Source organism: Notothenia coriiceps, unplaced genomic scaffold, assembly GCF_000735185.1.
Source record: "Notothenia coriiceps isolate Sejong01 unplaced genomic scaffold, NC01 NC01_scaffold00008282, whole genome shotgun sequence".
NCBI lineage: Eukaryota > Metazoa > Chordata > Actinopteri > Perciformes > Nototheniidae > Notothenia > Notothenia coriiceps.
The window spans coordinates 32198-56689 of NW_011340983.1; the positions used below are offsets into that span (position 1 = coordinate 32198).

A 24492-nucleotide genomic window follows, 5' to 3' on the forward strand; every position below is an offset into this window, starting at 1 on the left:
TACTTAACATGGAGTGTTTGATTTGTATTGAGTGCATGAGATGATTCTTAGGCCCAATTCCAATCCACCCCCTACACACTACCCCTACACACACTACCCCTACGTTTGCGCGGAGGGTCCGCCACATTAGGTGCTGTTCCAAACCAACGAGTGTGGAGGGGGAGTGGGTTATCAAGCCCTCAAACAGCGAGTCTGCATCGGTGCTGACTTCACGTGCTGCCCTACCTGACCGCTCTCAACGCTGTGTGTGTCCGTCAGGAAGCACGCTGTTTACAACCTCATATGTTTTTAACTTAGGACCATACCTGTGTTTAGTCATACCTATGCCTTTTAGTATAAAGTTGTGTATATTTACAGAATGTTGAAAAAACTAAGAAGCTTATAACACAATTAAAGATGTTTGGAGTTTTATTTTAGTTATTCATTAAAAATGTTGTCCAAGAGATGCTGATTTGAAACCGTTGGAATTGGGCCTTAATGTGCTTCAACAAGATAAGTGTGTGTGTGTGTGTGTGTGTGTGTGTGTGTGTGTGTGTGTGTGTGTGTGTGTGTGTGTGTGTGTGTGTGTGTGTGTCAGAAGGTGAGGACACTTGTCAGTACAGTACCTTCCTCCCCCTAAATCACTGAGGTACAGCACATAGAAAAGAAAGAGAGGGAAAGAAAGGAGGGACGCATCCAAAGGAAAGAAAAATGAAAAATAAATTGTAAAAGCTGTCTTGTTGCAAACAGCAGGACAGACAACACTCATAACACAGACAGGGCTTAAACGGACGAGGTGGTCTCTTACATTTTGACTTAACAGTGAATATACATGTTCAAGCTTAAAAAGTAACATTCTTAAAGAAACGGAATTTGCAAATTATCCAAATGATTTTCAGCCTTGCTTTTAAAAGTATAGTTGATTTGATATAAACATTTTGCCGTCTGCTCGATGCTTCACTGACCTTTTCCCTGTGTCCTCCGTCGTTCCTCCCTTGCCCTGCTTGTCGATGACAATCTTGTCGTTCATGCCAAATTTGCACTCGGGCATCCCGCTCAGGTAGCTCTTCATCACTACTCGGCCCGACACGTGGGCGCTCAGGACCTGGCCTGGAGAGGAGGGGGAATAACGTGAGTCTCAAACTGGACACACCACAACATCTGTTTTTCCTCCATTTGGTTGTTAAACTCTAATTCTCTAAGCTCTCTTTTAAAGACTCAACATTAATAACACAGGAAACAACCATTTGCTATGTGAAGATATAGTGGAGTCATGTTTTAGTCTCGGACCCCCTGTGTTTATTGTAATTCAAACGTCTCTATGCTTTAAACACAAACGGCTTGTTGCTCATGTATGTTTGTGCGCTAGAGTCCGTATGCATGTCCCACTGGCTGCTAATGGACTCCGCTCAGCGCTGCTCTCACACGGTGCTTACAGCCAATCACTTTTGTCCTGACCGACAGCATGTAACGGCAAACAGAACGCCCAGTCTACAGTTTCCCCTTTAAGGGTAACACTGTTAGCGGCTAGCCTCCTGCTCGGCTGTCAGTATGTTCATAGCAGTCAGTTTGCAATCATTCTGCTCTGACTTTCCATTTGAGAGCCTTTAAAGTGAAATAAATGAAGATTGTGAGATACAATCAAAAGACTCATAAACCTAATAATTGGATTTTCTTATGAACTGTGATCGTTCATAGAGTCTGAGAAGTATTGATGAATTAATGTCTTACGTCTAACATCAAAGTCAAATAATAAATACACTACAGTGGCATTAAACACAGACACAGCTAACTACTGTCCGCAGTTGTTCTGAATGATACAGTTTCAATAAATAATGCATGCTCAGCAGTTTACAGACCTTGTGGTGACATGAGCAGGTTGACGCTCTCCAGGACGTCCAGGAAGAGCTCATTGCGGCGATACTTGATGCCTTCCCGACGCCAGCCGATCTGCCCCGTCACCTGGCTGGTGATCTGAGACTGCTCCTCCTTTGTCTGGGAGACAGGGAGAGAAACTGTAGCACCACTAACAACAGCAGACCGCCGACAGACATGGTTCCACATGTGGATACAAATAATTTCCTTAGAACGTCGGTTCTTACCTGGTGCTGAATGATGCAGAGTTGAGGATTGCAAACAAGGAGAGAACAGAAAAATAAAATGTAAATACAAAATATTACTAGTTGTATTACTGTATCGCAACATTACACATTCCCTCTAATCGCTTCCTGTTGTTTTGTGTCTATAGCATTACATCACACCACTGTAGACACTGCAAATACAATGTGTAATATCTATGCCTAATCCAGATGAAGAAAATAGGCTCTGGACATCCCATTACATATTTATCATCCGTCTATCACTCGTGATTCTCAAGGTCTTGGGTGACATTTAGAGGCGTTTATAATATTTAGTCTACCCTCACCGATATAAGCACATCAATCTGACTGTGATGCAATAAAATCCAACTGCACCACAAACAACAGCCACTAAAATGCCCATTTATCTTAATAGACACCTGTTTCAACATAAACTGACTGTAAAACCTTCATGACTAACAGTTTGAGACTGCCCTGGTCTCACTGACCTGTCCCTTAATGCCCTGCTGGGTGATGAAGGTCTTCAGAGCTCCAGTCTCTGAGTTCTGGGGGTATCCAAAGTCCAGGATCTCTGTGTGAACACAAACAGATAAACTGTCGGTTAGAGATAAGGTGGGTGAGGACTCTAGGGCACGCAGCAGTGGAAAGAACCAGTGTTGACCGAGTCTGACATTATACGCTTAGTATAATGCCAAACAGGTCACTTTGAGTTTGGTTTGTCACCATGCCAGAAATGATTTGGACAGTCATATCTCCTTCGCTAATATCCATTTAATATTGCTATGAAAACTTCTCAACCAACTGTATTTTTTCAAGTTTCTTACTACATTGAACACATCATGACAGCTTTAGAATTGAACTTTGCATAGTACACATTTATACTGAATGCACCTTTTATGGAGCCTCTTGTTCACACACGTCTGACAGCTAACAGTTATTGTTCACTTTCTTTCCTGCTGCAGATTACAACACAAATGTGCTTTTAATAATGTAGCATAATAAGGGAAAATGAGTGTGCTTTTCTTGATGGAACCAATAGAGTGTACTGCGTCCCAAACACATTTTCCATCGTCCCCGGGAGGTTGGGACACCATTGGAGAGAGAAGCTAGGCGGTACTACAGTTCAGTATTTTAGCACCATAGGTACTGAAGTATCAGTTCTTGTGGTATCCCTACTATTAAAAAAATACTACGTAGAATAATAGTTTGATATAAGATCCAGAGATGCCCAGTTCCCTGATTTACTCGATTATATTTAGGAAAACATTATTGAGTTTTCGTTTCCTACCATCCAGCAGCTCGTAGATGAGCACAAAGTTGTTCTTGATGTTCTCCTCGCTGATCTTGCCAAAGTAGGCCGTCATGACATCACACATCTTGTAAAGGAACTCGAACACCATGGCGGCGTTGACATTCTGCTTGGTGACGGCCGCCAACCAGATGTTTGAGCGTTTAACATGGAAGAAGCTGGTGCGGGCGATGTTGGTCACCGGGGATCGAACCTGCTGCCGGGCGTGAATCACGTTCACACGGAACGCATCGACCGCGTTACGCCTGAGATCGGGAAAAAAGAGAAATGGAGACAGAGGAAAAGAAAGAGACGATTGAGTTGAGAGAATTGTTTCAGGCTTTTGCATAACAGACCGTTGTTAACACCACCCCACCCTGTGACATCCTGTGAGAATATTTGCTGAGTTTGATATCCAGTTCTGCACTGGACTCAAAATAAATAATCCCGTCAGACCTCAACAGCATATCCACCCATCACGAGGAATATAACATAATCAAAACTTTTCCCAACCAACGGGGAGAGGGTACCTTGAGTTTGTGCGCTTAGAAAAAAGGAGCGTTGTTTTGTGTAAATGCAGATAATTACCAGGAGGGAGAGGGAAGAGTTTAGGAGGACACCCAGCAACATAATACTTAATTATATAGACTCCAAAGAGATGTTTTCACCCTATACTGTCAGAAACTGACTTTTAGATTATTTTTTCTCTATTTTAATAAAATGGAATACTCTGCTAATCAGTGAGATAACATTTACCTTAGTGCTACAATGCTATAGGGAAACAGCCTTTCCTAATGGGGATTTATAAACAACGGGGTCTAGACCAGAGGATGCAGCACGATCTGACAGGAAGACCAAAACCTCCTGAGGTGTAAACTGACTCAAACTTATCTTATATTCAAGACTACTATTTGATATGCTCTAAAATGAAAAGAATGAAACAAATCATGAAACACTGATGTTTGAGGTTGTTTGATCTAATTTGGGATATAATAAGCCACTTTCCAAAGAGTATCTTTCCAGGCCTAGAAAATAATATATTTCAAATTCAATAACTTTTTCAGGTTATTTGTGACCATAAACCTTTTCTAAGTTTAAATCTACTATATCTTCTACATACCGAAACACTTTTCCAATTTGTTTGTGAAAGTTCACAGCAGAATCAAAGGTGGTACGAACTACGTTAACCGTCATACCCCATGCTCAGACAACATGCTTAGGTAAAGCTGCTTGTGGGTATCAATAATACTTATAATACTTTAGTAATACACTGAATGGCTGTGGCAGTGGCTGGATGTGTTGCCTGTTTGAATTGGCTGCTGCACTTCAGTGTCTGGTGGTTTATCACCACTGCAATGTCATGACAGGTGACTCATGCTCAGAGGAAGTATCAGGAAGTTGTCTGTGGAATCAATGGGCATGCAGTTAGGGGTTTCAGGGGGTCATTGATCGGTGGCCATGAGCGGGGGAGGGGTCATGCTTGATAGGCTCGAGCATCTCTTACCTATTCCTACAGGGGCCAAGATGGACAGATGGAGGAAAATGGTGATACAGAGGATAGAGAGGAAACAAGGATGAAGTAAAAGGAGAGGAGAGAGACAAAAATGCACAAGAGACATTTTCGTGCATCGTGTACACAGACAGAGTGAGTAACATGGTGTTTATTATGATGCCATCATTGTAACTGAACATGTTGGGAACGAGTCACCAGCACAACATATTGCTCTTTAATCTACTGTAGCCTGACAACAGTATGGCAAGTGCATATTGATACATTGTATGACTCCAAAACCGCTTCTTTTTTGCTTCAAGTGGGTCCATTTTTGCTTCAGCTCACTTGCAATATTAAAACAAGTGCGATTATAGATTTCAACACAACATTTTGTCCCTACACCGCGGCAACATAAACAGTCTGGTTTACTCTGTGTGTTGCGGCAACAGGGCGGATCACCATTAGCAAATGATGCCGTGGGAACATGGTGGAGACAAAACCTGGATTTCCAGGTTTTCTACTGAACATAATAAGAAAACTCTATTGCTGTTATCTTTATTTTTAGTGAGTGCTGCAGGAATTACGCCTTAAACCTGGATTCAACTTAGCATTTTTTTTTTTTTTTAAATTGGTTTTGGTTAAATACCAGAAACAAGGTCACTTGTTAACATAATTAAAAGGAGTTTCACATTTTTGTGCTAAAACATAAAGTATGTCAGTGAATACTGTTAACTTTTGAACTGTTACGCGTCTTTAAAAAGGGCTAAGTGAGACTTCAGAGGTTGTTCTTTTGTTGTTTATAGAACAATGCTAACTTCCCTGTTGGCCTCCAAAAATACATCATATCTGCAGCACTCTATGGAAATTCCACAAAATGACAAGTTTTCCTTTTTTCATTATTTGGCAAAATAAACTGTGGTTATCATGGCATGAATATTGTGTTGGTTCCTTTAGTACCTATCAGTGATATTCTGCAGTATGCATTGTGCTGTGTCTGAAGAAGCGGAGGCAGCTGCATATTATCTGTGCTACCACTGGACTGATAAAGCAGCCACCATTATTTTACAGATTGCTGCATAGAAACAGGACAACAATGTGAAAGGGATTGTAGCAGAAGTAAACCTGTAGGTCAAAAAAACTGCAAACAGAATATTTAATAGGGTCTTAGTCAGTGAAGCATAATATACTACTCTGTTTGTGCCCATATTCATAGGCTTCTTAGCACCTCTAACCCTACAACAAAATAATTCAAGGAATGCCCATTTTCAAATGCTTTCGAGCCTATCATAGTTGACTATATTACTTTGATGCTACACTGACTTGTAGGAGGAAGAATGGCATCTGTCAGTTCCTCTCTGTGCCTCGATTGGCAGTGTTTGCACTATCTATCTTTGCTGAGCAGGCCGACAAATCATGATGTGTGAGAGAGCGTAAGGCTCATGTAAGTGGAAGGATTTTTGGGGAAATTAGTTCTCTTTTTTTGTTTCCTCCATCTTTTCCTGATGGACAGAACGTTTTTCCTGCTGCTAAGTAATGCTAACTGAACTATTAGCTGCAAAAAGCGAATCAGCTGTTAGCTCAGGTTGCCGTGCAGCCCAAACTGGGAGCACTGGGCGAGTGTTGATGTTTACACGGCTAGCACAGGAGTTTTGGTCTGCTGCGTAGAGAAGGTTTTCAGGCTCAGGGCAGGGGGATGCTGCTAAGATGCGCTGCCTGTTTTGTGCAAGAACAGGAGCCGGGCGGTCAACAATACCAGGCTAGTCATATTAGCTGGCTTGATAAGTCTTATGATTGTGCACTTGATGTTTGGCTGTTAGAAAGATCCTCAATTAGATTTCTGGATCATTCATAACATATGTATCCATCTTCATAACAAATGCACATGCATCGTGCTGTCAATATGTCTCATAGAGGTATATGTTCAAATGTAGTCTGAAACTGTGGGGACCCTAAATCACAAAAATACTGAGTATGATATGTTGGCTTAAAGGTCTACATACACAAATAACCTACTGACCTGCACAGCTGCTGTGTACCTACATAACTGACACCATGTGCCCTCTCTGTACCTTGCCGACCCTCACGGTGTAAATCTACATGGCACTGGAATGGTGTCTGCTCTGGAGACACCTGCACTCAAAATCAATCAATGAATGCGGCAGGGTTTAAATAAAACAAAGTGACAATTGGGTGTATGCATGGGGAAAGGGTATGTCCAATACAGGTGAATCACATCAAACATGTGTCACAAAGAAACAAACAAGTTAGAGGAAAGGAAGACAAACAGTAAATAAGAAATATATTCACATTCTTTAGCTTATACAGAACGTCTGGCCATTACATACTCATATGAATCGGTCATGTTTTAGCCACACATATTCAAAACAATATATTTTTCATCAGAAATCAAATGTCAGCGTCTTTGGATAGGCTCCTGTCTCAGCCCGTTAAGTTGTTAGTTTAAATCTCTTTTTAGCTCAACATTTAAAATGAGCCACGGATTATTCATTGTCAGCCATTTTAACACTCCTTTACCCCAACCAGGCAACTATTTACTTTGCATCCCTCCATGCAAAACCTAAGAAATTATTTGATTTAAGGTGAAGAAAGATGATTGTATCTTATTACCATTATGATAAATACAAAAATGTGTGTCTTGTATCACCACTGATGTTACAATATTGAATGAAAACAACAATATTTTTTTTAACTGATTGCGCATTTCAATACCTTTGTCTTATTGTGGTTATTTCTCATAGTCCCTTGTGTTTTTTATTCATTTATCGGGAGAATACCTACGTCATTTCTTCTGTTTGTTCTACTTGTAAATACATTCTAATCATAGCAAAACTGTGTTTTTTCTCGAAGGGCTAGTAATACTTTCCTAAATGTAATCCTGGCTTGCGCAATTATTTACCACATTTCCGTGGAGATAACAAAACAAACAAAAGACACCTATGTCAACTACTAAGCTTGGAAGAGCTACATAATCCTCTTTCATCCTTTCATTATCAATCTGAACCCGTTCACCCCTGCTCATTCAAGCACTTCTCTTTGAAGTGAACTCCCCAAAAATGTAGGATACATATTAGAGCAGTTTTGCTCCTGGGAAACATACCCAATGTCGTCTCGGTAGACCCGGGAGATGAGGACCTCCCCCTTGTGGTTGTAGATGAACAATCCTCCGATCATTTTGGCTGCTTCTCAGTCCCAACTGGCCATGGTGAAACCAAACCCGGCATGAGAAGAGCGAGAGACTGCAGGAAGGAAACAGGGAAAGAGAAAAAAGGGATGTTTAAGAAGGGAAAGCAGTGAAAAGTGAGGGAGTGACCAACAGCACAGGGAAGCACTTGTCCCTCACATCCACTTTTCCTGTCTCTCTTTCTCTCTCACGCACACACATCACTCTATTGCCAATTGAATATACCCTGCAGCTGCCCCACTGTGGCGACTCATTTTAGCTGTGTGCATACACACATCATCAATCCCTTTGATAAAGGCTGAGGAGACTCCACTACCACTACCCACACTACAGTCAAATCCTCGTTTCTGTACAAAGTAAGATTAACAGCAGATTAGCAGCAACCAGTTTGGAGCAGGATGTCACCAAGTAGCCAGCTACAAATCTGTTGCCTTTTACTAGCAGGTGTAAATCTGGCATCTCAAGTAAGATTAAACCTAAAGACACCTTCATTCATCTCATTTAAAGGCAGTGCAGCTGTTGTAGTAGCTTGCATGTGTCTAAGACAAATACAATCATAGCAGTTTCTTCTAATTCAAGAATGAAGCTTCTGGAAACCAGGAGATGAAGGACATGCTTGAAATTCCTCGAAGACAGAGGCCAGATAACTTAAACACACGGTGGACAGAGGAAGTATGCAACACAACCATGTCCAAGATGATAAAATAATGTCACCATAAAGACTTGACCGGGTCGTGACCGAATAATTCGTGCACAAGACATGAGTAGTTTTAATCGCCCTTTTATTGGTCGAAGTCAAGATGTCTGCTCACTCGGGCCATTTCCTAACGTTCATACATTTTTCATATTTTCTAATGTCTCATCGACGGATGGGGGACATGTTTGCTTGTACCACTTGGTTTTAAGCTTTCTTAAGTGGCTACAATACTGATGGAGACTTGACCTTCAGCTCAAAGTGATGGAGAATAGACCAAGTGAGAGGTAGCTAGCTAATTTAGCTTACGATAGCAGGCGAGTTGGCGGTGGTGTTCGGCGAAGCAGCGTTGAGCCGTGCGGAATTTTAAATGGACTTCCGGTGAAGAAAACCAGACCTGTTGACGACTCTTTCAAACGCAATACTATTAATTAACGACAACATACACATTATAAATGTAAACGTATAACACTGACTGTTCACAAATACATCAACCCGTTAAGAAAGTACATACATTGCATATTGTGTCCTTTTATATTGAGTAGAAAAGAAGCCTCTAGTCGGTTAGCATAGTACCTGCCGCTGCTAGCTTGACGTTAGCCAACAGAGCGGCAGCTAACAATGCTAATGCTAGCATCGAACGCGATTGTAACAGTTTCCCCGGCTTCCAGAAACGTTTATTTCGCTACAGTTGATCATTTTTGACGAGAAACATGTTACCGTCTCGACTATGGTGAACTTACCCCAGTTCTCTCACGAACGCCACCAGTCTTTCGCTCCCCGTTTGTCCTCGGATATAGCTTCTGCCAGGTTCCAGTCTCTTCCCAGTTCACACACCCGCTAATTCCGCTCCTTCCTCCCGGTTCTCTGATAGCTGTCAGCTGACCCGCCGTCTTTACGCACAGCCGTTCCGTTGTGACAGGAAAAGGCGCGGCTGGAGCGATGTGTAAACCGCACCCAGGCCCTGTTATGATAAGCTAAACGGGCTACTGGTCAATTATTTGTTTCAGCGTTATGTTTGTGTAACTATACAGTGCAGCACGGGGGGCTTGCCCTCTTTTGAAAATGGACTTTCCGGAGAATGTTGGCACAAATCCAACTTGTTTCATTAAATGTTGAGTAACACAGTGGTATTCATTTAGTCTCTCCTAAACTCCCACCTTCTGTGTGCAATAATCCTAATTTCCTTGAATGCAAAAATAAAATGTGTTTATCCTTAAAACTAGGTTGTGTGGGTGGTCTTGGTGAATCCTGTCCTGCAGAGTCCATCTGATGCAACACTTCTTTTTTTTGTTTGTCCAAGTTGAATTAAACCATCTCTACATGAGTTTTCCCCCCCTTCTATAACCATAGGGCATTTTGGCCTCGGGTCATTTAGTTCTAAAGCCAGTCTAAATGTACACAGACAAGACTGATCACTTGCACACAACCACATCCCCCCCCCACACACACACACACATCTGTGCACCAGATTGCCTAACCTTCACATTCCTAATCTTGGACAGTGTGGAATCCACTGCCTTTGAATGCAAACATGACCCCGGTTAACTTGAACAAAAAAAAACACAGGATTGAAAAATACTGCTTAACAAGCATATGCACACACACACACACACTCAAATAAAAACATAACAACGAAGCAAAGTTAAGTCATAAAACTATATTTATAAATAAAAAGAAATTTTTCCTTGATAAAAGAGTAGTGTGAAAGACATGGTAAGAAATATTTCCCGACTATACATTATCACAAGAAAGAGTCTTAAAATGCTCTGGTTGACAGATGAAAATGCAGCTGTGTCGTGTAAAAATGACTCTTTAAGCTGAATGCTCATGTTTAGATTGTAAAATGAAACTAGTTGTGACCAACTACGTATATAATAAAACAAATGCATTCTTACAGTTAGAAGGACTTCGGTTCTTTTGCACTACATACACATGTATCCATTTCTTTCTCTCTTAAGTCAAGCAAACATTTTAAAAGTCTGAATAAGGTTAACAGTTAGTGTTCATCTGAGCTTTTTTTTCTTTGTTAGGAGGTCAGCAGGGGTGAATTGAAAGAACGGAAGGAGGGAAGAAGCTTCTTTCTTGCAGTTTTTGACGTGTACAGGGGTGGGGGAGGACAGAGTGTGTTAGATAAGGGAGGCAGGCAGAGGGAAGAGTGAAGAGAACAAATGAAAAACATCCATGTAGAAAACGCTGAGTCATTTTCCCCAGCTGTCCAATTCCACCGCCTCCCTTCCTCTCTTGCTCTTTGTCCTAACGCAAACTCTTCCCCCACTGAAGAGGGGTAACTCAGAAAGGCGCTTTGGTTCCATCTTGAGCGAGGGGGCTTCTTCACTGAAGAAAGTATTGTCACTACTACTAGGAAGAAAAGCACAAGGGAGGAGGAACATTTTCTCTCAACATACACAACAGTGTTGGTTCCACTTCTGCTTTTAGGAGAGTGGAATCAAGGCCTTGGGTTACAGCTTTTGCAATCTTCCCTCCCTCCGGTTCTTCCCAGTCTCATAATGACACGGGAAAGCCCAATCTGCTACTTTTGTTATCGGCCTACAACCTTCGTTACATCACATCAACAAAGAATTCTCCGGCATTGCCCACCGCCATGCGCAGAGACTGGCGTGAGGCAGTGAGCTCAGGGGGCACGGTGGTGAGCTCTCTGCCTGGAGGGGCGCCAGGTGCAGATGTAGAGAGATGTGGGGGCTGGGGCGGCAGCCCGGGGGGGCCGTAGACAAGGCCCTGAGCGTAGGCTATTGAGTGGGAGTTGGCACTGCGGTGGCTGACAGAGCTACGGATGCTGCGCTCACTAGGGGGGGCCACTGAGCGCTCGCTGGGAGCTCGGTGGCTCCTGATCTCATTTTCACTGCCACTGGACTTCTTCCCCTCATTCTTACTGCAGTTAGAGCCGCTGCTTCCTGTAGAAACAAGAAAGAATATTAATAATATTAGTGTGTAATTAACTGACACTTTGCATTTATTTAAAAGCAGAGTGACCTACATGAGCCTCTCACCCACCCATCTGTTCGCCAGTGAAGTGACGCAGTACTGACCCAGTTAGTGGGAGACTCTCAGGAGAGATGCATGACTAATGCAGACATGCTCACCAAGCACCCACTGCCTTTCAGAGGCCAAACAGCCCAGCCATTACTGAAGGCAATTAAATGTTTTCATTTTATTACCACAAAATAGCCTGCTTGCTTTAGAGGGAAGTTCTCTAGGCTGATTCATTTAAAACCATAACCATGTCTACGCTAAAAGGAACCTTCTAACATTATAAGAAGCATGCTTGTTGTCATCAAACCCACATACGTATGAAAATATATTTTATCTAACGTCTTTAGATAGGGTGTTTGGAATCAGCTTAGCCCAGACTATGAGGACTAGAGAAAGATTCCATAAAAAGCAATTCACAGTATATCAACTCTAATGTGAATGTTGTACCCTGTTTAACTATTCAGCAGTATATTCAATGGTAGTGTGCAAAAACAGAATAAAGACTCGACATCTGTGGTGTTTTGCGTAGCCAGTGGGCCCAGCTGTTGTTGTTCTATTCCTAAGCATGTTAAACACACAAATAAAACATGTAAATAAGGCTGCTTTGGAGCTGTTTGATCACATATTTGTTCACGCTTGAAAGGGCTCTTTGAAGAAAGCTAATTTAAACAAGCCGACAGACCTATAACTCTTTAGAAAGTGTGGAGATAGAATTTATGTTGATTTTCTCATCTGGCTTTGGATAAAACGGTAAACAACATCTCAAAACAGGGTATATGCAGGAATCCTGAAGTCAAATGTAAAACCTTTTAAGACTTTTTTTAAGACCCTTTCCATACATTTCAAGACCTCATCGCCACTTGGAGTTTTAACCGGTTACATTGGCGACACACTTTACCTCACATTTACTATATACATTATTGATTGTCCTTCTTCCTTATCTTCCAACCATTTGGACGCAAACTTGCATTTCCCCATAACGATGTTCTTTAACAACCGGCGTAAACGGACCTTCGCGCGCTATCAAGCAGTGAGCGTGCGATGTCCTGTTCAGATGACGTCAAATCCAACGGGATGCCATAAATAAACTACACAGAATCACACTACACACCTACGCAATGATTACATTCAGGCACACTGTAGAATACAACCTCTTTGGACAATTTATATACTTAATGAAAACAAGCTACAAAATTAAATACCTTGGAAAATGCCGTTTAATACTTTTTAATAGTCTTAATTTTCGCTAAATTGATTTATCAACTTTTAATACTTTTTAAGACCCCACGGAAACCCTGCAAAATGAAACTCTGCCAAAGTCTATGCTTCTGTAGACTTGAAAAGGGTTTAAATAAATATTGTAATATTGAATTTTAAAAGCTCAAGGACGAGGATGTCTTTGAAACCAAGCTGTACAACATAGTGTTTGCAGAACATCGATTGAATAATTGGGAAGAGGAATTTCCAGGCAGTGCCTACAGACATTTTTATAAATGTTTCCAACATGAAACTGACATGGTTTCGACCTCACTGCTGATGCTGTTTTTTGAGAAGGAGCAAAATACAAACTTTAAAAACAGACAGGTTTTAAGTCTATAGGGGGTGACTGTTTTGATATGGCATTTATTTTCTATTCCACCAATTCTCACTGATCTGTTCTTTATTCCATGTTGAATGTTCGTCACTCACCGCTGTGCTGGCTTCCTGCGCTGCCGGCGCCTGGTCCACCATGGAGGGGCTGCTGCATGTCGTACGGGTGTGGGATGGGGAACTGATAGGGCAGAGTCATGGGCCAGGGGGCTGCCCCGGGATGAGGCAGAGGGGGGAGAATGTCCTGATCTGAAGCACCCCCACTTGAACCATCATGGTCGTGCAGAGAAAGATGGGTCATGTCTAGGGGAGGAGAAGAAAAAAACAGATTTCGTTTTCCACAGTCATACACCACTGATGAACTTGTTATTTGTGCTATAGGTTTAGCTTAGCGTCCACTTACTGCCACAGAGGTCACCGAAGACGTAGTAGCACTGTTCAGAGAAGGTGATCTTGTTGACGGTGTGTCGGATGAAGCCGGCCTTCAGCAGGTTGCTGCCGTATTTACGGGATTCTCTGCGATCTGAGAAACCTTCTACGTGATGGAAGAGCCAGTCCACCACATCAGAGCCTGAGGACACAAAGACGAACACGTTTTAGGTACTGTTTTTTTTACTCATCACATTGGAAACATTTCCTGATATAAAAATAATATAAATTGAATCAGCTAGGTTTATGTGACCCTTTTCTGTCTACGATTGAAATTGGACTGTTTAGGTTAGCAATGAAGCCGTATCAGAAAACACTTATTTTATGATATTCAACTTTAAATAAGATAAAAACAGTACATCTTGAGATCAAAGAGGTTGAAAAGAGCATTCTCTGCCATTTTTGCAACTTTTTTCCCAACAATAGGAGATACTTTTTTCTCAAGTTATCATTGCAGATCAACATTATTTAGATGTTTATTGTTCATTCTGAATTCATACAAGAGGCTTTCACTGAGACACACCATTTCTAAAAACGGAACAAAGCAAATAAAGATCAGAGTTTGGTGTGCATGCATACTGATGAAGTCAATAACAAATGCTGGATCATGCCCTTTGCTTTAACTGACATACCGATGAAGGCGTTAGCGATGGTTATCTTGAGCCACATCCTGTCCCGCACCTCCAGACCTGACTCTGGGCAGGCCATGGCCTTAGCAACTGTTGCCATGTCGCTGTGGATTGAGAGGTGGAAGTCATCGAATCCTGGGAAAGAAGGACACCATTGAGTGAAAACAAATCAAACTCCCACACATTTTTGTTTTGTTTTCCATAAACTTAGTGAAAGCCCAGCCACAAGCTGTAAGCGTATCTCTGACAACACCAGAAATGATTTGGAATTTGCCTCATAATATTTGGCTTCCTGTGGTTTGGACTGCAATGCGACCCTTGTTATTTCTCGATCATGAATCAGACCGATTAGGCTAGACCTTTGTTTGAGTAAGACTTCAACTGAGCAGGCCTTCACAAAACTCCAAGAAAAGTCTGATCATAATAAATGATATGTTCTCCGTAAAACACTACCAAACCGAACATCTTTTGGGATTTTTGTTTTACATTTGGCAGTTTAATATTGTATGCATATAGATTTTCACATTTTAAATAACTTGTAAACAATCAGAAGTGAACAAAGGAATACATTTATAAATCTTCAAAATCTTATAAACATTTCAACACACCAATACTATTTGCTATTGGTTGGAATATCCACATAAACTGGACTTCCCTCTGATGTTTTAGAATAATGCCATGTTGTCCATGACAGATTTCTCCCTGTATGATTGTTGAACACTGGTGTAAAACGTGTAGAAAGAAGGCTTAAAACTCACACACTGTTGTTTAAAATTGCAAACATTCTTTTCTCCTTATTAACGTCTCTTTAGTTAAACTTAAAAAACCTCCTGGCACCAAAAATGTTGGCCAATTATCCAAAGTAAATGAAAAATGAAGCAAAAAAAGCATAAATTGCAGCAATAAATGTGATAATGTGAAACGTATGTTCAATCTGAGGGGGGAAATGACAACAAATGTAAATCATGTGGATTATATCAAGAAAGTGTGTTGTGCGAGGAAAGATTTTTCTCCAGAAAGAAAGAAGAAACTCCCTGTCCTTCCAAAGATTACAGGGAAGATGATAGTTGTGAGTTATGAGTTAGTTTTCTCAAGAGTTATTGAGCAGATGGAAGTTGTGAGGCTGAACTCAGTCAAATCTGGAGCAGAGAGAAGTTGCAGGAATGCAGAGAGAGGGCGGGGCCACACTTTACACAGAAACCCTCTCTCAGAAAGATACTGCTATTACTTGGGAGATTGGAAAGGGGGAACTCTAAAATGTGAGCTGAATGTGCAAAAAGTGAAATCCTGAATTATTAACTATATATGTTGCCTTGTATCAGATGTATGTACTGTGAATAATGAATTATCTATATCAAAAACACAACAGAAAACATGCTGTAGAACTGTCTCTTTAAAATAATAATAAAAAAAATTAAAAACATTAAGGAATGTGATAAAAAAAATCTACCTAGAAACAAAACACAATATAATGTATTATAAGAGCAAAGTATTTTTCTTAAGGAATAAGTTTGTAGTTGATAAGCCCTAAAAAGTGGCAGCAGGGGCAGCAGGGGGGGGGGGAGTGACTCACTCTCAGTCTCAGGGATGGAGCTGCTGATGGAGGAGCTGGTAGAGGTGACTGTGCTCATGGAGGGGCTCATGCCATACGCAGGGTAAACCCCCGTCATGGCTGCCGTGTGGGACACCCACGCTGCTGGATCAATGGGCCGGATCGGCTCACCTGTTTAATACAATGTAGGGTTAGCAGTTAGCTAAACCAATTTGTCTGCATGTAGTTATTTGATTGAAATGAAAAGAGAAAAAGAGAGACGAACACTCACTCCTCGGCAGAGCGAAGCAGCCCCGGGGGTTTGGGTCCCAGCACTTGGCCACAGTCAGAGTTATGGGGCTGGAGGTAAACACAGACACAGAATATCATCAGCTTCAACTTTATTAGGATTCTGTCATGTCCTTGTTTTGCACCTGGGTTTATACAGATTTCAACGCTTGTATGTATTAATGTTCGCCAGATTGCTGCTTACCCTGGCTTATGCACTATATCCCTCAGTACTCGCACTGCGTCGTCATTGCTCATGTTCTCAAAATTAATTTCATTCACCTGCAGGGGGAAGAAAAGAAATTTAAAACATATATTTGCAGAAAATGTATTATGAGAAAAGATTTGACCTTTCACTAAACTGATGTATTTGTTTACAAGAGGTATAAACGCTTGACAGTTACCATTATTCCATTAAATTCCACTACACAAAGCCATTAGTGGGACTGGCAGTGTTCAACATGGCGTAACATATTAGAATTTGGAAGAGGCTTTGAAATAATGAAAAAGTAAAATTACCATTAGAGCCGTAAACACAGCTGACTGACTTAGGCTCACACAGTTTATTATAATAAGATTGAGATTACATAGGTTGGAGTGAGACGGAAAATGATGGGAATAGTGTTGATATACTGTCTCATGCATTAATTGTGTTAATCAAAGTTGAGATTTTTTTTATCATACACACGTGTGCATCTGAATTAAAAACACTTGAATTGGTCTCACATTACAAAGTGTTTTCAGTCCACTTCAGGCACTGGGACTTAACCCAAACACAGCATCACAGCCCCTACCCACACACACTTTCCTGGTTCATGTCCCAGGTATGCAGAGACACACATTTTCCATCCTCTTTGTCTGTGTGTCTCTCTCACTCATTCTTACACACACACACGCAGACACACACCTGCAACAGCATGTCCCCGGGCTCTATGCGTCCGTCTGCAGCCACGGCTCCTCCCTTCATGATGGAGCCGATGTAGATTCCTCCATCTCCCCTTTCATTACTCTGACCCACAATACTGATGCCCAGGAAGTTGTACTTCTCTGTGAAAAGGAGAGAAACAGAGAAAGTGTATTCAAGAATGAAGTGAAGCAGTGGTCAAACCAGTAAATGAGCATATTTTCCTGTCTTGTCCTTACACATCCAATGTGTGATTGTATAGGGAGGCTTTAATAAAAAAGGGAACACTATTTATCCCAGCAAATTAAAATAGCATTGCGTACACATCTTCCACGTGTCTTACCCATGTTGAGCGTGACAGTGATGATGTTCAGAGACATAGTGGAGTCTGTGACGCTGCTGAATGAGGAAGACTGGATGGAAGAAAGGTGACATTTGGGAAGAAAGAAAAATATGAGAAGAAGAATGAAAGTCACAAACTACAACACATTTTTATTTTAAACTTGTTTTTCCTCCAAGTGTGTTTTCTCACCCTGTCTATATTGGAGGCCTTGGGTTTCCGTCGGCGACGGCGATGTCGCCTCATTAGACGAGAGGAGCTCTGCTCAGTGGAGCTGCTAAACCTGAACACAAGAATACAAAACGGCATCTTTTAAAAACACTATACAAATATATTGAGGGCTTTAATATGTGACTAAATATAAGCTTCATTACTAAATAAATGATACCATATAAATTCAGTTAAAAGTGCAACTCTACCTGAATTAAGTTAATAAAAAACCAAAACCTAGCACATCAAATTGTGAATGGTAACATAAGCTTTTTTTCCTTATAGCGTATTCTTTCCTTTAAATGGTCTAGTCTAAATATCGCATTAAAGCCTTAAGTTACCTACATAATAAAAGCCCTTTAAAACACAGTTTCCACCATAAAGCTTGGCTTCCTAGGAGTCACTTCTTTAACCGTTTCTTAAAAAACAGCCTGCGACTTCATTTAGAAGTTATGACCTGAAACTTATACCAATAAAGCTGTTATCCAGATCGACAGGAAAAAACATCCTGGTAGATGCCCAAGGACTGAGCGCAGCAGAGTCTGTAAAGTGGGTTGCAGATATTTCTACGACTCCAGGAGGAGAACCTGGGGGGCTCACCACAAAAACCGCCAGACAATTAGACTGTGCTAATCTCAGCCAAAACCCATCATCTGTAACTCCAGATGCATGCCTCGAGCCAAAAGGCCTTTTCCTCACTGGAAACGGCGCTCATGAGACTTTTGAACATCTACACAGAACATCTGACCTGCTGGTTGCATCATCATCCTCTGAATCAAAACAGGAAGTAGACTCCAGCTCGCTGCTCATGAAGGACGAGCAGCTGTCGTACTCGGGTCCGCCGCGTCCCATCGAACGTGACGGGAAGCCATTTTGCCTTCCAACTGCAGCGGGAGAGCGGGAAATATAGGTGCTTTGTTACGTTAAATAAAAGCCTTGAGTCAATCTGTCAGGAGTCAGAATCTACTCTTTGACTTATTGCCTACCTTTTCTCAGTTAACAAAATTGCTCTCTTCAATCCTTGCCTGTTACTGATAGATACATATCTAATGAATTCAGGAAAGTCGAAGGTGACATTTTGAAATATTCTTTGCATCTTATTCATAAGATCAACCGCAGAGCAGCATCATGTTGAAACAATCAGCTTATATTTTAACCTAGTTACCACTGCAAAGGTTTAAGAGCTACTGTGATTCATGTACAGTAATATTTTTTCTACAGTGATGGCTCTGTCACAACATCTTTTTTCTTTTTTAATCCAACCTCTGCACAAGCCTTTCATGCCTACTCGTTTATAGAATATGTGATAGTTGCAGGCTAGCTTTAAATGTGTGGCACCCATCAAATAAATATCTTTGCCTTGTTGTGAGATACATAGAGTACAAAAAGGAAAACCCTACGAGGCAAACATCTCTCTGACCTTGTTCGTTGGAGTGTTTTCGCCGCGGCCTCTCCCTCTCTCTCCGCTGCGACACCATGGAGCCGGTTTCCGTGTCGTTGTCCAAACTGTCCCGAGCGCTCGCTGCTTTCCCACTGCAGACAGAGACAGTATTTAAAAGAGATAGAATTACACAGCATTACCAAGTTAGTTAAGCTCATTTAGCCGCTTAATGTTGAGAGTAAATGCTTCTTGCTATAATCACATTACAATCTGTGTTTACCGTAAAGCCTTCTCTTGCTCAGTGTAGTTGAGGCATATGTTGTTGAACATTTGGCAGGAATTGTGGTTTTTAAATGTGTATTGTTAGGCTAGTAAACGGGTTTCATCCCAAAAAACTTCTACCAGGATGTTAAAAACACCCTTAATAAACAGGCTTTTATATGAACTACCCTGACCAGCAGACTGTAAAGATGTAATCTGCTCTTAATTTGATCTCTGTTTTGTTGGTGTGGTTAGTCATATCTGTGTATTTCATATTTGATCTTTTTTCTGTACCTTTTTTCATTTTTGCTGCTTTTGGGTTTCATTTTATTTGAAGCAAACCATATCAGTAAAGTTAGCTTATTACCATTTATTTGTATCATCAGGTGTGGTATACACACACTTTAAACTTTGCTTTTACTCGCAGTCTTACCAGACTGCACTGAAAAATATGCAAGGACTGTACTATATATCCTTTTTAACAAATATGTTAAAGAACCAAAGCCTGGCAACACAAAGCTGAACACAGAATGCAGATAACTTAATAATCTAAGCATTTGAGAAAAAGTATTTTATTTCCTCCTGAGCTGTCACAAGGTGTCATACTTTTCCTATTTAGTTTGCTGTTTCCTCTCTCAGTGGTTATTAGGAGTCATTCAAGACCCACGCACAGAGTACACATGACACGCACCCACAGTCACACATTACAAAATAACTCTATTGCACAATAAAATAAATACACAAAGTATTTTCCGTATATACTGACTGATAAGAGGGTGGTCTCGAGTCTCCGATGCCCCCGGTCCTCTCCAAAGGCGGTGCTGCCTCCGTGCTGTCGGCCACTGATCCTGCGTCTGTGTTGGCCCCGTCTCCAGAGACCAGCTGTCAACCAAGCAACCAAGGTGGGGTCAGTCAGAGGAATGAGACAAACACTTGGACGAAAGTATTTACTGAAAGACACGGAGCAAGTGGGCAGCAGACCCCTGTCACAGCACTCCTGTGTTTACACTACTCTGTACTCAAGGGCTGGGTGGTATATCCTGTTTTATTGTCACTGCCTTTAGGCTTGGCAGCAGAAAGGATTGTTATAGACTACAATGTCTCATTAAAAGCAAAAAATCTATTTGTCTTCCACAAATTTTCTAGCTGAAAGAAAGAGTCTGTGCCAAGTCATTGTTTGTCTACCCGACAGAGTTGCCTAGGTTACCAAAGTGTGGGAAGAATGGATCTAATGGGCCATTACTGTCTTTTCTTTTACTTTCAGCACTTTATAGTCAACGTTATTTGTGATCACACAATATAGTTTTTTGACTTTCTGCAACAGATTTTTTGGAAACTTGGAGGTTGTCCATATTATAAATAAAACATGTACTTGCTTGAGTTGCAAGAAAAACAAGCTTAAGAGCAAACAATTGTATAGTGGGAAACCAATATTAGCTTGATGTTTATGTCATAGTTGGGTTATTTATGACTATAATTCTCCATTGCTTTAACAACTACATTGCATCTGTTGTATAATGAGGAGCAAAACAGCTGTTGGGAATAGAGACCAGTGCAAATAATCTGGTTGTACTTTAAACTAGGGTTTATCAAATGTATCTTCATCTTCAGCATTAATACTTCATTAGGACTTTGGAAGTTAGAGGATTGTGAAAAGAGCCCAGGTTTTTTTTTTCACCAACCACAGGTCAAAAACTGAAATATTATTTTTCAGTTCACTAATCAATACATTTCAACTTTTTTAAATGAAGACCTAATAACATCATGAACATGAGCCCTACAACTAATTGTATGTACCATTTTATCCAGTTTACTGTGTGTGTATAGGTTTAATGGTAGTTAACAGTACTACTGGCTGGTTAAGATGCAATAACAGAAAGTTTAAATAATATGGTGATAGACAAAATCTTGTTGCCAGCTGACATTAATATACAACCGAGCAGACTGAGGGTGATGGCCTGTTGATGTGATGATAGCAAGCCAGGCCCCTCGGACCCCAGAGGACTATCAATCATGTCATTGAAACAACAGATGAACACTGGAGACAAACAAATGGACACACTGCCACAAAGATAACGTTTCATTATACATGGAACATTTCACCAAGCTGAGAGATAACAAACATATTCAAACACGCATGCACAAAAAGAGAAACGGGCTTTGAACCACAGCCAACCACCAAACCACTAAATCGAATGAAAACAACCACAATAAAAGGACGCATTAGAACAAGCACGATGGATAATGCACGCAAACAACCAGCATTAACACTTTGTTGATGACTCTAAAATAAAACCTATAATCATAACCACACTGTAGTAAATTAACCAACTGCATGAGCCTTTCACATCAAGAAACAGAGCACTCTTTCTCTCAACTTTATTCTCCACACCCTGTGAGATTCAATCTTCTTGTTAGAGGACATGCAGTGAGGCTCTTTGTTACCAGGTATTTTCCTGCGATTTCACTTGCTCTTAACCTAATTTCAATGTCGAGGGGAGAGGAAGGGAGCAAGAGATGTCTTGTGTTGTAGAGACAGGATAATTTTGCCTCATTATAGAACCTCTAAATGCATGCAAGTACATGTATGTGTTGCGTGTGTCAGGACTTAAAGGAAATTACTTTAAAACTATTGTAGCTTAGTTTCTGAAAACATGTTATAAAAAAAAGGAGAGCAGAAGGGCAGGGTGTTTGAATGAGTCTGTTCCTCCCGGGATCATTATTTGATAATGATATTATCGGGTAGATGCATAGGGCATCTCCCAGGAGACGGAGTATGATTTAGGTAACAGAGCAACAGATGGGAATCATTGTTATACATGCACGCACACAAAGTCAGCCACTTTAACTCTCAAATACAGTGAACACAGACAAGCACACGGAAAATAAAATAGTTAACCAACCCAGAAAAAGACCCCATGATTTATTTTGAACCTACCCATGACACCACACGTCCGTTAAAACAGGGCAGCTTAGCGTTGTCGTCGGATATTTCCTCCTTTACCACCCTGTAAAGAGAACAAAGCTTGGTTTCAGCAAAACACAAAAGCACTCTCAGGGCAATAAACATGAGGCTGGAGATGGGCAATGCTTCAGTCAGGATGCAAACAGGCAACTGAAACAACAAATGCGGATTTTATTAGTGCACTTACTACACTGTTGTTGCAAACTACCAGCCAGCGATAGAACATTTACTGTAGAAAACATCCCTTCTGAATATTGTGTAATAAGGGTAAGTCAACAATTCAAGTTGTACTTTACAAATTCAAGCAAAGACGAACCTGCTCCTTGATGCTTTGTAGCTGGCATATAAGAACATATTTAAGGGAGTCAAGAAAGCATAAAGGTAACCTAAATGAAAGCTTCCCGTTCAACCTTATATAGAAGGACTGTATGTCTTTGCATCAAAGGCTGCGTAAAAGGGGAAAGTTCTTGGCTCTGAAATTAACAAGTCAAATAAAGATATATATTTCCCTTGGCGAACACGGTTCTGCCTGTGTTTTTAACCAGTTCCACTGAAGGAATTTCCAGCTAACTTCAATCTATCTTCAGCATACTTTTGTGACAACTAGGAAGAATCTAAAACAAATGCATTTATTTTATAGAGCATCAGACTGCTGGTGATGTTAAGATTAGCTATGCCTTTCTGAGAAGGAATAGTGATGGTCAGTCAGTCTTTTGTCCTAGAGTCTGGGTAAATATGGATTCCAGTCTCTATTCCAGTCTGGCAGGTTGCTTAATCTATACTAGCTTTTGGTGAAAAGGTTTTACAGAATATACCTTCTTTCTTCACAACATGAATAGCTGTGGTTCCTTTCAAAACATGCCTTTCCCACTTGCAAATGTTAAGAAGTTGTTGCCCCACCCTAGTTTGAGTTAAGCCAAAAACAACTTTGGAAACCTGGCTGAAATGTTTTAAAAATAGTACATTTCTACCCCATTTTAACTCTGCAGAAGGCACTGTCTGGAGGAACATAAAACGTCTGCAGTGCTTTCCAGCCTTGTTTGAACACAAAAGAACATACTCATAAAGCTGCCAGGGTGATGAACAGGGCATTCCTGTGTCCAACTCTGCATTCCTCGGGCTAATAGACAACAACAGCAGGGGCCTGCTGGGCTCACTGACTGAGACCGTTTAAATTCTGACATTAGCCTGTTAGCACAAACCATACATTAGCCCCCAGCTGACAGTCAGTAACAGCTTATTGTCAGTGTTGTCAAATAACTCCTGTTCCCACTTTACATTAGACACGTTTGTGTGTCATTCGGGACTTTCCCTAGTGTTCGTGAAACTGACAAATACCAAACTTGGTCAGAGAAAGTCAAGGAACAAAACGCATAAGCTAGCCACACAGGCAATGTAAACAAACGGCGTCGGGACGCTGAACAGACCTGCTAACGCTGCTAGCAGCTAACAAAGGAACTGCAATGCACGTAGCTAATGATCCACAGTCAGGTAACCAGAAACTGGTGACAAGCCAGCTGGCAGAGGTATCACGTAAACTAGCTGCGTTTACGTAGTTAACCCAAGCAGTTGTGCTGATTCAATGTTAAACACATAAACTCTTGAACAGTTACCCGAAGTCATCGTCCATAGATTTGAAGAAGAATTTGTAATTTGGTTTCTTGAGGACATTTTTGAAGTCTGCGAGAGTGACTTTGTCCGCCGGCACAGATAGTTTCACCAGATACGGTGTCTCCTGGTCGTCGAGGTGGTAGATAATTTTGGTCTCCCCCATCTCGGACTGCGGCTAAGGCGAGGCAGGCAGGGTGCATCAAGCCGAGGGCCTGGCAGGCTCCCTCTCGGGCCCCGACTCCCCGTGGCGCTGGCGGCGGCTGTGCCCTAGTCCTCCCGGCTCTCCCTGGCTGACCGACTCGCTGCGTAGCCCTGGTTCTCTTGTTTTACGCCAGCTCGCTAACGCTGCGCCTGCTTTTCGATTCCAAAAAGCACCTTGCTCCTCCACAAATAGTCCTAACTCTGTCCGAGGATTGAATCGCGTAACTTCTCGTTTGTATTAAACTTCCGATGCGCCGCTGAAAGCTTAGAAATAACTGAAAACCAGTTTGAAAAAACGCAGTCAAGATAAACAATCTCTGAAGGGTTGGTTTTCTCTTCTTGCTAGCTGCCAAGCTCGGTACTTTGTTGCACACGAAACTGCAGGAAATCGTCCAAGCCCGTCT

The 24492-nt window shown here is 41.3% G+C and overlaps 2 protein-coding genes across 3 annotated transcripts in view; both read right to left on the bottom strand.

Annotated features, from left to right (window-relative positions):
• LOC104944507 (adaptor related protein complex 2 subunit mu 1) overlaps positions 1 to 9716 on the bottom strand; it is a 12994-nt gene extending 3278 nt beyond the window's left edge. The window contains exons 1-8 of one of the 2 annotated variants that reach the window (XM_010770050.1): positions 9498 to 9716; positions 7977 to 8115; positions 3367 to 3632; positions 2567 to 2649; positions 2082 to 2087; positions 1839 to 1974; positions 945 to 1089; positions 606 to 623 (exon numbers count right to left, since the gene is read on the bottom strand). In XM_010770050.1, the coding sequence (XP_010768352.1) occupies positions 606 to 623; positions 945 to 1089; positions 1839 to 1974; positions 2082 to 2087; positions 2567 to 2649; positions 3367 to 3632; positions 7977 to 8050 (728 nt within the window). In that variant the 5' untranslated portion in view covers positions 8051 to 8115; positions 9498 to 9716. The remainder of the gene's footprint in view (positions 1 to 605; positions 624 to 944; positions 1090 to 1838; positions 1975 to 2081; positions 2088 to 2566; positions 2650 to 3366; positions 3633 to 7976; positions 8116 to 9497) is intronic. The other variant, XM_010770051.1, reaches the window with a different exon arrangement.
• Positions 9717 to 10394: 678 nt separating this feature from the next.
• Positions 10395 to 24481, bottom strand: dvl3b (dishevelled segment polarity protein 3b). Its single transcript, XM_010770052.1, has 15 exons — positions 23890 to 24481; positions 22250 to 22319; positions 20078 to 20193; positions 19090 to 19202; positions 18418 to 18553; positions 17652 to 17742; positions 17463 to 17532; positions 17123 to 17262; positions 16421 to 16497; positions 16220 to 16287; positions 15970 to 16119; positions 14400 to 14531; positions 13742 to 13909; positions 13438 to 13641; positions 10395 to 11669 (listed from the first exon to the last, which is right to left on the bottom strand). The coding sequence occupies exons 1-15, from the start codon at positions 24048 to 24050 to the stop codon at positions 11317 to 11319; spliced, it is 2049 nt and encodes a 682-aa protein (XP_010768354.1). The 5' UTR covers positions 24051 to 24481; the 3' UTR covers positions 10395 to 11316.
• Positions 24482 to 24492: the final 11 nt, after the last annotated feature.

Excerpts from the sequence above, each read along its gene's own strand:
- dvl3b (XM_010770052.1), bottom strand. The coding sequence starts at position 24,050 with ATGGGGGAGACCAAAATTATCTACCACCTCGACGACCAGGAGACACCG. Across the intron at positions 19,203-20,077 it reads TCGAGACCACCCTCTTATCA|TGGGAAAGCAGCGAGCGCTC; the intron begins GTCAGTATATAC and ends CTCTGTCTGCAG. Across the intron at positions 17,533-17,651 it reads AGGCCTCCAATATAGACAGG|TCTTCCTCATTCAGCAGCGT; the intron begins GTGAGAAAACAC and ends TCTTCCATCCAG.